At 40.4% G+C, this 13729-nt stretch overlaps 1 protein-coding gene across 1 annotated transcript in view; it reads left to right on the top strand.

The window, feature by feature from the left end:
* Positions 1 to 8926: 8926 nt before the first annotated feature.
* The window catches only part of LOC103259580 (membrane-spanning 4-domains subfamily A member 6A-like), a gene marked incomplete at its 3' end in the record, with an annotated part of 73248 nt that continues 68445 nt past the window's right edge, over positions 8927 to 13729 (top strand). The window contains exons 1-4 of the mRNA XM_021711903.1: positions 8927 to 8986; positions 9759 to 9817; positions 11290 to 11443; positions 12680 to 12814. Of these exons, the coding sequence (XP_021567578.1) occupies positions 8927 to 8986; positions 9759 to 9817; positions 11290 to 11443; positions 12680 to 12814 (408 nt within the window). The remainder of the gene's footprint in view (positions 8987 to 9758; positions 9818 to 11289; positions 11444 to 12679; positions 12815 to 13729) is intronic.

Genomic DNA, 13729 nt, shown 5'->3' on the forward strand with positions numbered 1-13729 from the left:
CAGTTCCAATTTCCATGAGGGTATGTCCTCCATTTTCTAAGGTTCTTGAGGTTTTACATTTAGGTCTCTGATCCATTTGGAGTTAATTTTTATGTATGGGGATAGATAGGGGTCCTGTTTCAATCTTCTACATGTGGTCAGCCAGTTTTCCCAGCACCATTTACTGAATAGGTTCTTCTCTCCCCAGTAGTAGGTGGTGGAGGCTTTGTCGAAGATGACTTGATTGAGAAATTGAGGTTTTGCTTCTGGAATCTCAATTCTATTCCATTGATCTATATGCCTGTTCCTGTACCAATACCAAGCTGTTTTAATGACTGTAGCTTTATAGTAAAGTTTGAAGTCTGGTAATGTGATACCACCTGCTTTGTTTTTTTTGCTGAGAATTGTTCTGGCTATTCTTGTTCATTTGTGTTTCTATATAAATTCCTGTGTTGTTTTTTCTAGGTCTGAGGAGAATATTGCTGGTAATTTGATAGGTATTGCGTTGAATCTGTAGATTGCCTTAGGTAGGATGGACATCTTCACAATGTTGATTCTTCCAATCCATGAGCATGGGATATTTTTCCACTTGTTTGTGTCATCTTTGATTTCTTTGAGCAGAGTTTTGTAGTTTTCATTGTAAAGATTTTTCACATCTCTGGTTAGGAAGATGCCAAGGTATTTCATTTTTTTTTGTGGCTATTGTGAATAGAATTGTGCTTTTTATTTGGGTTTCTGCTTGTTTATTGTTGGTGTAAAGAAATGTGATTGTCTTTTGCACATTTATTTTATATCCTGAGACATTGCTGAAGGCCTTTAGCAGTGTAAGGAGGTTTTTGACAGATGCTCTTGGGTTTTCAAGGTACATGATCATGTCATCTGCAAAGAGAGATAATTTGACTTCCTCTTTTCCTATTTGGATACCCCTGATTGCCTTCTCTTCTCTGATTGCTCTAGTCAGGACTTCCAATACTATATTGAACAGGAGGGGAGAGAGTGGGCATCCTTGTCTTGTTCCAGTTTTCAAGGGGAAATGGTTCCAATTTTTTTCTGTTTAGGAGTATGCTGGCTGTGGGTTTCTCGAAGATGACTTTTACTACTTTAAGGTATGTTCCCCGTATGCTTAGATGTTCGAAGGTTTTTATCAAGAAGAGGGGCTGGAGTTTATCAAAAGCTTTTTCTGCATCTAATGATATAATCATTTGGTTTTTGTTTTGACATCTGTTGATGTATTTAATTACATTTATGGTTTTATGAATGTTGAACCAGCCTTGCATCCCAGGAATGAAGCCTACTTGGTCATGATGGATGATTTTTGAGATGTATTGCTGAATTCGGTTTGCTAGGATCTTGTTGAGAATTTTAGCATCTATGTTCATCAAAGATATTGGCCTGTAGTTCTGTTTCTTTGTTGGGTCTTTACCTGGCTTGGGTATCAATGTGATGTTAGCTTCATAAAATGATTTGGGGAGGGTTCCATCTTTCTCAATCACCTGAAATGCCTTCATTAGTATTGGAATCAGCTCCTCCTTAAATATCTTGTAGAATTCTGCTGGAAAGCCATCTGGACCAGTGTTTTTTTTTTTGTAGGTAGTTTTCTTATTACATAGTCAATTTCCTTGATTGCTATTGGTTTATTTAGGGTCTCAATTTCTTCTTGTTTCAACCTAGGCAGGTTGTGTGATGACAGAAAGTCCTCCATTTCCTTGAGGTTTTCAAGTTTGTTTCCATACAAGTGTACATAGTAGTCTGTAATGATCTTTTGTATTTCTTCAGGGTCAGATGTGGCTTCATTTGTTGTGTTTCTGATTGTGCTTATTTGGGTTTTTTCTTTCTTTTTGTTGGTCAGTCTAGCTAGGGGACCATTGATCTTGTTTATCCTTTTGAAGAACCAGTTTTTTGTTTCATTGATTTTTTGTATTTTTTTTTGTCTTCTACATCCTGGATTTGCGCTTTTATTTTGGTGAACTGGATTCTTCTGCTGAAATTAGGGTTTTTGTGGTCTTGCTTTTCCAGCTTCCTTAGGTGGCTTGTTAGGCTGTTAATTTGTGTTCCTTCCATTTTCTTCATGTGTGTTTGTAGGGATATGAATTCTCCTCTTACTACAGCTTTCATGGCGTCCCAGAGATTCTGGTAAGATGTTTCTTCATTTTCATTTGTTTCCAGGCATCTTTTATTCTCTGTTTTGATTTCATCATTGACCCAGGAGTTGTTTAGCATCATACTGTTTAGTGTCCATGTCTTTCTGGGTTTTGGGGGAACCTTGTTGGTGTTAATGTTTATTTTTATTCCACTGTGGTCCGAGAAGGTGCACAGTATATTTTCGGTCATTGTAAATTTGCTTATACTTGATTAATGGCCAATTATGTGGTCAATGTTAGCATATGTTCCATGTGATGATGAGTAGAATGTGTAATCTGTGGTCTTTGGATGTAGTGTTCTGTAGGTATCAATTAAGTCCATTTGGTCCAGAGTCACATTGAGTTTCTGGATCTCCTTGCTGATTTTTTGTCCTGATGATCTGTCTAGGGTTGTGAGTGGGGTATTAAAGTCCCCAGTTATGATAGTGTTAGAGTCAATATCTTTCTTTAGCTTTCCTAGGAGTTGCTTTATTAAAGTTGGTGCACTTATGTTAGGTGCATATATGTTTAGGATAGATATTTCTTGTTGATGGAGTGAACCTTTTATCATTATATAGTGGTCCTCTGTATCTTTTTTAATTTTTGATAGCTTAAATGGTATTTTGTCTGAAATTAGGATCGCGACTCCTCCTTTCTTTTGTGTTCCATTCGCCTGAAAATTTGTTTTCCATCCTCTAACTTTGAGTCTGTGCATGTCCTTTCTAGTGAGATGGGTCTTTTGAAGGCAGTGTATTGTTGCCTGGTGATATTTTATCCATTTTGCCGTTCTATGTCTTTTCAATGGTGCATTTAGTCCATTCACGTTCATGCTAATTATTGAAATGTGAGAGCTCGTTCCTATGTAGAGTTCTTATAGAATTGTTCTTCCACTTGGTTTTTTGTCTTTCTTTTGTTTTGGGGTTGGTTCATGTGTATTTTATTCTTTTTCCTGTACTCTTGTGAAGAACGTTGTTCTCTTTTCCTCCTTTTCTTCTGCATTTAGTACTTTCTTAAGTGTTTCATGTAGAGGTGGTTTGGTGGCAGTGTAAGTTCTTAGGGATTGGATATCTGGGAAAGATTTTAATTCTCCCTCGCTGATGAAGCTTAATCTGGCTGGGTAGATTATTGTTGGTTGAAGTTGTTTATCTTTTTGGACTTTGAAGATAGGGCTCCAAGCTCTCCTAGCCTGAAGGGTTTCTGTAGAATAGTCTGCTGCTATTCTACTTGGTTTTCCATGGTAGGTGATCTGGCCTTTTTCTCTTGCTGCCTTTAGGATTTTTTCTTTGATGCCTACTTTGTTTAGGCAAATTATTAAGTGTCTAGGAGTTGGTCTTCTCATTTTTTATCTTTCAGGGGTTCTCTGAATCTCTTGTGTTTGAATTTTTGCATCAATGATTAGATAAGGGAAGTTTTCTTGAATGATCTCATGGAAGGTTTGTTCCAGTGTGGTCTCTGTCTCTCTTTCTGCCTCAGGAAGGCCAATTGCTCTTAGGTTCGGTTTCTTGAAGTAATCGCTCATCTCCTGAAGGCTTTTTTCTGTCTTTTTGAGCTTGTTTTCTGTGTTTTGAGAGTTTGGGTTATTTCTATATTTTGGTCCTTGAGCTCTGAGATTCTTTCTTCTCTTGGGTAATTCTTCTTTCCATGCTTATCAGTTTGTTATTTATTTCATTCACAGTATTCTTTATTACTGTTATCTCAGATATCACCTCCTTTCTAGTTTCTTCTTGAGTCTCCTCAATTCTTTTTAATATCTCCATTAATGTCTTGATATCTAGGTTTGCATTTTGAGACCAGTCTTTCTGGGGGCTCTTCATTGTTTGCATTCCGAAGTCAGTTTTCTCAGTGTCTGCCCTCCCAGGGTCTGGGAGAGACCCATATTCTTCTTTTGGTTTTTCTTCATTTGTGTAGATTTTTCTCTCATCCCTGGAGCAAAAGGAGGTACAAAAGAGGAAAATAATGGAGGAAGGGGCAATCAATAGGAAGTTTGAAAGAGAGAAGAGTGAGAGGGAAAACAGGCAAACATACCAACTAACAGGTGAAAAAGAGACACAAGGCCAGAGAAAAGTAAAAAAAAAAAAAAAAACACAGAAGGAAAATTCCCTAAAGAATACTGGTAGCTACACAGAGACAGACCAATAAGATCATGAAACAGATAGTGTCAGTTAGAAAGCAAACAATAGTGAGCAAAACATACAGTCAGAATGATAAAACCAAAGGTCAAAATAAGAGATCAGACTAGTTCTGTAATCTTTCCTTAGTGGCTAAAGTCATTTGAGCTCTGATCTCCAGCCTCTCCCCTTTGTTTTTGTTGCAGGCAGCTAGCCTGCTGCCTGGGAGGTCTGTGACTCTTAGTTGTCTCAGTCTGTTCAGTGTAGGGGAGGGGCTTTGTCTCCTGTTTAACGACGTCACCATAGGAACCCAGGTGGAGGCTCTGATAGGTGGGCGGGACGATGCAATTCTGCCTTGAGAATGGCGGAGGTGGTAGCTTCACTTTCACTTTTTTTAATCAATATTTTTTATTATGATGTTGTGGGGTACAGTTAAGGGTTAGGTATACAATTACATTTCATTCAGGTACCCTGTTGATAAGAGGTGTTTCCCCATCCCCATACAGATATTTGCTACTGTTAATCCCATCTCCCTTCCCCCATAGTTTCCCAGTACCGTCAGTCATTTTCTTATAGTATTACATTGGATGTTCAAGGTCCATTATATGTGTGAGAACATTGATACTCGGATCTTTGTTTCTGTGAGAGGTCACTCAGTATTATAGACTCTGTATAGGTTGCTACGAAATTCATGATTTTGCTCTTTTTTATGGCTGCATAGTATTCCATTGTGTATATGTACCACATTTTTTTTAATCCAGTCATCTTTTGATGGGCAACATGGTTGCTTCCAGGTTCTTGCTATTGTGAACAATGCTGCATTAAACATACATGTGCAGGTATATTTTTTTAGCACTTTCACTTTTAGGGATGCTTGTCTGGGTCTCTGGGTGGGATCAACTGCACAGCTGGGCACTGGATCTGGGGTGTCACAAGCAGGCTGGGGTGGAGGAGAGGTTCGGGCGTTCCCTCCTCTGGAACTGGAAGCCTCCAATTAGCACCTTACACAAGCTTGGGGTTCTGCTCCCTTACACAAGCTTGAGGTCACATGCTGAGTGCCTCAGCCAGGGTGGACCCAGGGCTCCAGAGCTCCAAAGCTCCAAAGGGCATGTGGTGACCCTGGGTCCCTCACAGGGCACTTCAACCAGAAATGGGACCAGTATCTCTGAGGGGTGGGTGCCCAGAGCCTCCCTGGGTGACCTGCAGCTTGGTCCTGGGTGCTGGGCGAGATGATGTAGCCAGGGAGGGAGCTGAGACGTAGGACTTCTGACCTGGTGGGAGTCACATATAGTGGAGCAGCCATAGCCGGGGGCCGCAGTATCTGGCCCTGTGTGGGACCAAAGGTCCCCGGGCCTCATACCAGTGCGGCTGGCGGTGGGCAGGGGGCTGCATGAAGAAAAGTAAGTCTTTTTGGGAACTCATATTCGGAGAGTCTTATGAATCTACCTATGCCGTGGCCATCTTGTCGAATGTCTAGCTTTTGTTTTTTCAAACTCCAACGAATAGCATCCACTATTATAAGTGCTTCAGAATGATATATCAAGAGAGAAAAGTTCCTAGTGCATGGAGTATGAGAGGGGTCATGGAATGAACTATAAGAGAAGGACAGATGTTCATATGAAATAGAAAAAGCCAGGCTTGGTGGCTCAACTTGTAATCCCGTGCCTCTGGAGGCTGAGGTGAGTGGATTGCCTGAGCCTGCAGGTTTGAGATCTGCTTGGGCAACTTGGTGAGACCTCATCTCTACAATAAATAAAAAAATTAGCCGTGTGTGGTAGTGCTCACCTGTAGTTCCAGCTACTTGGAAGGCTGAGGCGGAAGGATCACTGGAGCCCAGCAGGTCGAGACCACTGCATTCAGTCTGGGCGATGGAGTGAGACTCCAACTCAAAAAAAAGAGAAAGAAATAGAAAAAAAAATTCCCCTGATTCTGAAGGAGAGAGGTTGGAGTGAGATACAGATAGGTCCTTAGGAAATAGAACTTAGCTAGGAAACAAAAGCCCAGGTGGTTGTTATGAGTTCAAAGAATACAGGCTTTCTTATTCTATATGTAGAGACCCTTGGAACTAGAAATGCCAGAGAGAGAGAGACCAGCCTACATACCTACAGGATCAAGGAATATTTTATGGAGAATGTGCACAGATAGTTGTATGTAGAGTTAAAGGATTCTGAAAACTACCCTCCAATTCCCTGGTTGTCACATGTAAATACCTGTTTTTAGGCTCTGCCACAGGTAGATGGGATGGCTAGATGACCTCTCAACAAAACAGGATCTAATAATAAGAATTAACTTGAGTACCACCAACAAGATGCTGGAATAGGAAGCCTCAGATCCTCATTCCTCCATGGAGAGACTGACTTAACAACGATATATGAACAAAATTGCCTTTGTGAGAACCCCAGAAACTAGCTAAAAGGTTGCAGTACCCTAGATGAATACACAATCAGGAAGAGATACATCAAAATAAGTAGAAAAAATTGGACTTTTTATTTACTCTGGCCACTCTCTTACTCTAGTACAGTATACCCTGATCTGGAGAAAACACCCAAGTCCTGGCTCCCTCAGGAGGGCACGAGAAAAGGACCACAAGTACAGCATTCTGGATTTTAGGAATGGGAGAGTTGCCCAACAGACTGCTTTTTATCTTGCCTGACTCAGAGTGCAGACAGAAACCTACCAAGTTTGGAGGCCATTTGGGGGGAGACCTCTGAGAACAAAGTAGGTATCACTAGAGACTGTAGAACAGGCAAACTTCTTTAACCAAGAAGTTACACCATTCCAGAGAATACACATCCCTAGTAAAAGGTTTGAGGGACACTCAGGAATCTCTAGTTATACCAATCAGTAAATGTTTTCCTGTGTATGAAGCCAATCTATAATGATTGGAGGAGGTTGGTATTTTTTCAAATATCCAAATCTCAGCAAAAGAGCACAAGACATACCAAGAAACAGGAAAACATGGACCAACCAAAGGAACAAAATGAATCTCTAGAAACAAATCCTCGAGATCTATGAATTACATAATCTTGAAAAGATATTTGTACACCTATATTTGTTGCAGCATTATTCACAAAACCAAGAGGTGAAGGCAAACAAATGTCTATGGACGAATGAATAGATGAAGAAATGTGGTCTACACATACAATGGAACATGAGTGTGCCTGATTAAAAAAGAAAGTTCTATCACATGGAGGAAACTCGAGGACCACACGCTAAGTGACGTAAGCCAGCCACAAAAAGGAAAATCATTTATGATTCCATGCCTATAAGTTATCTAAAGTTGTCCTGGAACTGACATGGGACAAAGAGTAGGTGGGTGGTTGACAGGAGCTACAGGCAGGACATGGGGGAAATGGCGAATTATCACAGGGTACAGAGTTTCAGTTATGCAAGATGAAAATGTTCTAGAGATCTGCTACACAAAAATGTGAGGATAACTAATACTATTGAACTTCCCACTAAAGTATGGTTCACATGGTGAATTACCAGTGTTCTACTACAATCAAAAAATTAAAAATCAAGAAATTAATTTGATTGGCCATGTGCAGTAGCTCACACCTATGATCTCAGTTAGCACTTTGGGAGGTGAAGGAGGGAGGATCACTCACACACAGGAGTTTGAGATCAGCCTGGGCATCATAGCGAGACCTTGCCTCTACTAATTATATGGTATTAAAAAAAAATTTAGGAAATTAATCTGATTGAAAGAAAACAATGTTCTGTTTATGGCATACCTGCCTTTATATAGAAGTCACCAAAAAACCCTTTTGCTCCTAGATCAGTGGTTCTCAACATGGAAATGAGGGAATTTTGTTTCCCTTCTATCAAGGAACATTTGACAATATCTGACGATGTTTCTGGTTGTTACACCTGGTTAATCAGCATGTTCTATTGGCATTTAGCAACCAGTATTGTTCTGTCAGTTTTCTCCCTCCTAGTTAGGTTGGTGGAGTCTGGACTCTGGAAGAACCAGAATTTGTAAAGGTGGGATAATTCTAAGCTGAAAGACTAAAGAGAGGAGACTTGTTCAGAGATTACTTGAAAAGAAAAAAAAATATGTGGGGGAAGATTGTTATTGAGAGAGTTGTTGGGGAAGGTGTTAGGGAAAGACAGTAAATAGACCACTTTTAGATCACTGTTCTGTAGGGTTCTGTGCTAAGCACCTTAAGTGTATTCTCTCATGTTATCATTGAAACTTCTCAGAGGTCACTTTACCTGGGTAGGCAGATTTAACTGGTTTATTAGCACATTCCCATGAAGGAAAATGAGTACAACTGTTTCTTAATTGGTCAGACTCCTCCTCCTTTGTCACAGCTCAGGAAGGGAGCTGAATCCCGCGATCTGCATGGATGCTGTGATAGTGATAAAGTGTAGGGCACCCATGGGAAACAACATGGCGTCTAGAAAGGGGGAAGGAGCAGGAGGGGCTCAGGAGAGCAAGGGTTGATACTTATTCTGCCTCTTTCCCCCAGCTTTCTGGAGGAGTCCTTTTCTTCTCTCAGACTCAGCTCTAGAATGTGTAAGACCGAGGGGTTGTATTAAGTAATGTCTGTATCATTCTGGCCCGAGAACTAAACCAGCCTCCCAAATAAGTTTCTTAATTCCTTTCTTCAAGAGAAGAGTCAATGTCTGGAACTAAGTGAAGAACCCGTGAGGTGACAATGATGGTTGAGGCTGTGTTTCTGGGTATGTCCTGGAAGACCCTCAAGGAAAGAAGGAATGGTTGAGGCTGTGTTTCTGGGTGTGTCCTGGAAGACCCTCAAGGAAGGAAGGAAGAAAGTAGGGCTATGCAGTCACTGTGGCTGGCTCTGGCATCCTTGCCTGATATATTAATGTCAGATTTCGAAGAGCACCTATAATGTGTGAAAGGGCACAGGGGCTCTGTCTTCCCCAAACCATCCCACATGTGAGTTTGTTGAACTTTTTTAGGTCCTGCTGAATCTTCCCCATTCTGTGCCCCCTCCAGTTTCACTACTTCTCTGGAGGTGCCCCACCTTTCTGGAGGGTGATGATCTACTGTTAGAAAAAAGAGTAGACAGAGGGGGAAGGTCACTTTAGTGTTGGCTACAGTTGGAAAATGAGTGTGGAAAGGCTGCTTTCAACCTGCCAAGAACTGGAAATGAAAAAATAATACATATAAAAAAAAGTTTGTTTCCATGTTTAATATTACTATTATTAGCTATATATTATCAATGCTCATTGAAAGAAGTGTAGTCATTAATGTTATTATTATGGTTAGTTATATACTAAGGGATATAACTATTTATCAATATTACTACTATTAGCACTATTATTATTATTGGTAACATATCAAAAGTTTTTTGAAAGCAGTATAGACTTTTTATAAACATTTTTCTCTCATCCTTAAGACAGTTCTCTGATGTTGGTATTCTTACCCTGTTTTAACAGATTAGAAAAATGAGGCTTTAAGAACACAGGCTGCCTTAACAACAGGGAACTGGTAAGACTTGTGGCAACTCACACATAAATCTCCATGACTCCCATACTCTCCCAATTGTCCACTGGTTTCTTTTTGTGATTTTTTCTGAAGTTGCTAAGAGTTTACAAAAAAGGAAGTGAAGGCGCATTTCACAAATCTACATTCTGTAAGTATCATATCCTGTGTAGCCGTAAACACTGGAATAAAAAAAGACTGACGACTTTGAGAAGATGAAGACGAGTAGGAACTGTTGCTAGGACTGTTGACAATCCAGAGTTAAATCTCCTGGTAGATTCTGAGAACTCAACTGGAACCAACGGGCTGGGCCATCAGCAGAGGTAGGCAATGCCAAAAGACTTTTCTCAGGTCATCACTCTCTTACTGTAATCCCATTCGAGGGGTGATTTGACCTGAAACTCCCTGGGAGCAGATAAGACATACTAGAGCATTTTGGAAATAGAATGGCCAAAGGAAAGAAGCATCTGGTGTTAACTCTGTTTCTACTGTTTTCTAATTGTGTGATCTCTGTGAGTCACTTGCCTAATGTCAATGGGAGCAGAGTTCTTGTCTCTATAAACATTCTTAAGCCATTTGTAAACCAGACAGTCCGTGGGCCAGGAGTGATGTAGTGGAAAGAAATCTAAGCTGAGCTCAGCAGCCAGTACCAAAGCCAACTTTGTCCTTACGCTAATGAGGAGAGGATCTAAGTATGGTGTTCTCATACTGTTGCATGCAGCCGCTCCTCCATGCTGAATAAACTCAGAGATAGACTGCCATTGTCAGGTGGGAAAGTAGAAAGAGGTAGAATGATCTAGAGAACTTTGTAAAGACTTTAGACTCAGGGATAGCTGGGATCCAAGACTGGTTCTCTCCTCCTTCCCAGCTGTGTTAATATAGCTGAACAATAATGATCACTGCAAATATTTCTGCAGTGTCCACTCTATGCCATGTACATATGCAAATTGTGTATTATTTGCATCCATATCTTAACCTTTTTATTTTGAATTTCCTTATATATTACATATTTTGCCAACTAGCTAACATGTCGGGTTATTGTAAGGATTAAAAACACTGCAGGATAATATCTAGTAAAATATGATGAAATATCTAGGATTAATTCTGATACATAGTAGTATTAGACAAAAAAACCAAAAACAAAACAAACCCAAAAAAAATCACTAGCTGAGTTGGATAATCTAGTGGTAAAGAACCTGAATAGGAAAAGATTGCAGAATAGATTCCTAATCTTATCTCATGACTGGTGGGGTAGTTTGGGGGTGAAATTCATCAAATATCTGGTAATAGAGTTGTGGCAGGTAGGACTCAGGGAAAGGGAGATTTCTGCAGTTTGCAAATGTTGTATGACCACTTGCCTCTGAATATTGGGACTTCTCAAGATTCACACCGCTGCCATCTATGATGTGTTTATTATCTATAATTAGATGGACTGTGTCAAACATTACAAGAAAACTTTTGCAAGGACGAGGTTGTGTGCTTTTTCACTGCTCTGGTTCTTCCCACTCCCCCAGCAAAGGACAAGCCAAGCCCAGACTAGGGCAAAGATAACTAGTTTTGGGAGCCAGAATCTGGGATCTCTGTACTATTAAGAGCTAAATGTGTTTTTTCTTCCAGAGTTGGCAAGAACCATTACGATGTCACAATTCATGATCAATGAGACCGTCATAGTGCTCTCATCAAATAGCACCAATTCCTCCCAAACAGAGAAGCCCAAACCCATCACTCAGAGGCAGGATAGCCTGAAGAAACAGCTAAAGGGAGAAGTCAAAGCAATTGGGGTAAATCCAATTCAGAACATATTAGAGGGTGTTGGGTGGTGGGGAGGAGAAGAGGAAAACACTGTGTGTCTTGGGACAGGATGTCCATTGTGAGTGTGGAAATACTTAAGCTTTGTCTGAGGACCTACAGGCTTACCCAAAGACCGGTAGATGTCACTTGGGGAGCTGTTTAAATCTTCCCAGAACTTTTCTACAAGAGGTGACCTTAAAATATTCCCCCCCCATAATCCTGAATACAAGCAATTGAGTTTTGTGATTGAATTTAATTATTTTTGCATTTTGGCAATACTATACTTCCTAAGTTTTCTTTCATAAAAGTCATGGTGGTAAATAATTACATATTTTATATGCATTTTCTGCATTTCATCAATTGCATGCTTTTTTTTTCCTTAGTACAAATTAGAGGAAAAACACACTTTCTTCCTCTATTTTCTCCTTCCCTTTTGAGAACAGAGATAATATTTGCCTTTTGTTTGTCTCTCTGTCCTCTCCTCCAGAACTTATTAAATAAACTCTATTGCATACAGAGAGAAGGGGAAGAAGGGATCTTTCTTGGATTGGGAGGAAAGCAGAGTTTGGTTTCTAGAACTGTCTCTGGACTTATATGATCTAAGATGAGGCACTCTGATTGACTAAGTTTCAAAAACTGGTGGCACTGATTCACTTGCCTCAAATACAGTAAGATCAAATATACAATCTCGTATTCTGTGAGGTTCATGTGACATAAAGTCTAGAAAACTGCTTAGTAAATGTTAACAGATCTGTGACTCTGATGTAGACATCTGGGAGGAAAACTTTACTTCTTAAATAAGATTTCAATATCCTCAGCTATAAGGTTGTAGATTGATGTTTCCAAGGAACTAACCCGAGGGCCAGGCTCCATATTGTTGTGTCTGGGGGTTGTGGGGAGGGACTTCTACACTGATTATGCTCAAGAGAGTGTGAGGACTTTCTGGTGTCCCTTATTCTCATAAGGTAGAAAAAGAAGGCTGGATGCGGTGGCTCTAGCCTGTAATACCAGCACTTTGGGAGGCCTGAGACTGTGGCTCTCTGTAGCAGAGCAATGCCCTCTCCAAAATGTCTTTTCGTGTCTCTCCCTCCAGAGTTTTCACAGGGTCTATAAACTCCCTGGGATATTGTAGAAGGTGGTCATGCATTAGGGCCATGAGAGAGGAGAAAAGGCCTATCTTTACAAATGTTGCTTTTAATCCTCAATCTCTCTTCCTTTTCCAACAGACTATTCAGATCTTATGTGGCGTGATGGTGTTGAGCTTGGGGATTGTTTTGGCATCTGCTCTCGTCGGTCCACATTTTACCCCAGTGTTTTCTATCCTGTTGAAGTCTGGCTACCCATTCATAGGACCCTTGTGCGTGAGTAGAGTTCCTGAGAAGGGCAGGATGGGGTGGAGAGGGAGGGATGGGGTGGAGAGGGTGGGAAGATGCCCATAGCTTAGATTCTTCACTTGCCACCTTACTATGTTCCTGTCTGCCAGGAGCAAGGGGTTACTGGTGGAACTTTTTCTCCTGTGTGCATAGATCAGGGAAGGACTGAATGAGATAGAATGGCAGGCATTGCTTGATTTTTTTATCTGGCTCAAAAAAGCATTTCTTGAGCTATGATGAGGCTAATGAATTCTCTCCAGGTTTAGGCAAAAATCCATGACTAAGCTGGGAATAACCTTTCTGTACAGTTCAAAGAGCACCAGTGGGAGATATCATACACAGAAAAACAACACAGATGCTTGTGGGAGTCTTGGAGAAAGGAAGCGCTTTCATCTCTGAGCACTCTGAGCACGCTTTTTTTTGCTGCCTTTAGTGGTTTCCATGGTAGCCTGAATAGACGTCTAGGCTTCATTGATGGACTGGAAATTCCTCTCAAGCAGCTCCATGCCTGGGGTGTCAAGAGGATTTAGTAGTCTTTTCTCAGAGAATAGCTTTTTTTATAGGTTGATATGAGTGAATCTTTCTCATAATTAAGCTTTTCTCTCATACTTAAAAAAAAATTTCTCCATCAGCTTCCTGCAGCATAATTGCTATTATTTGCATTTCTTTTTTTAAACATATTTTTATTTTAAAATTGTGAGGTACAGTTAAAGGTTATGTATACAAATATGCATCATTCAGGCACCCTTGTTGATAAGGGGTGTCACCCTGTCCCCAGGCAGATATTGACTACCGTTAATCCTGCCACTGTCAATCCTTTTCTTACAGTATTATGATAGATGTTCAAGGTTCACTATATGAGTGAGAACATGTGATACTCAGATCTTTGTTTCTGTGAGAGAT

The sequence above is a fragment of the Carlito syrichta genome, unplaced genomic scaffold (assembly GCF_000164805.1).
Source record: "Carlito syrichta isolate Samal-C Ts95f unplaced genomic scaffold, Tarsius_syrichta-2.0.1 Scaffold302902, whole genome shotgun sequence".
Lineage (NCBI taxonomy): Eukaryota > Metazoa > Chordata > Mammalia > Primates > Tarsiidae > Carlito > Carlito syrichta.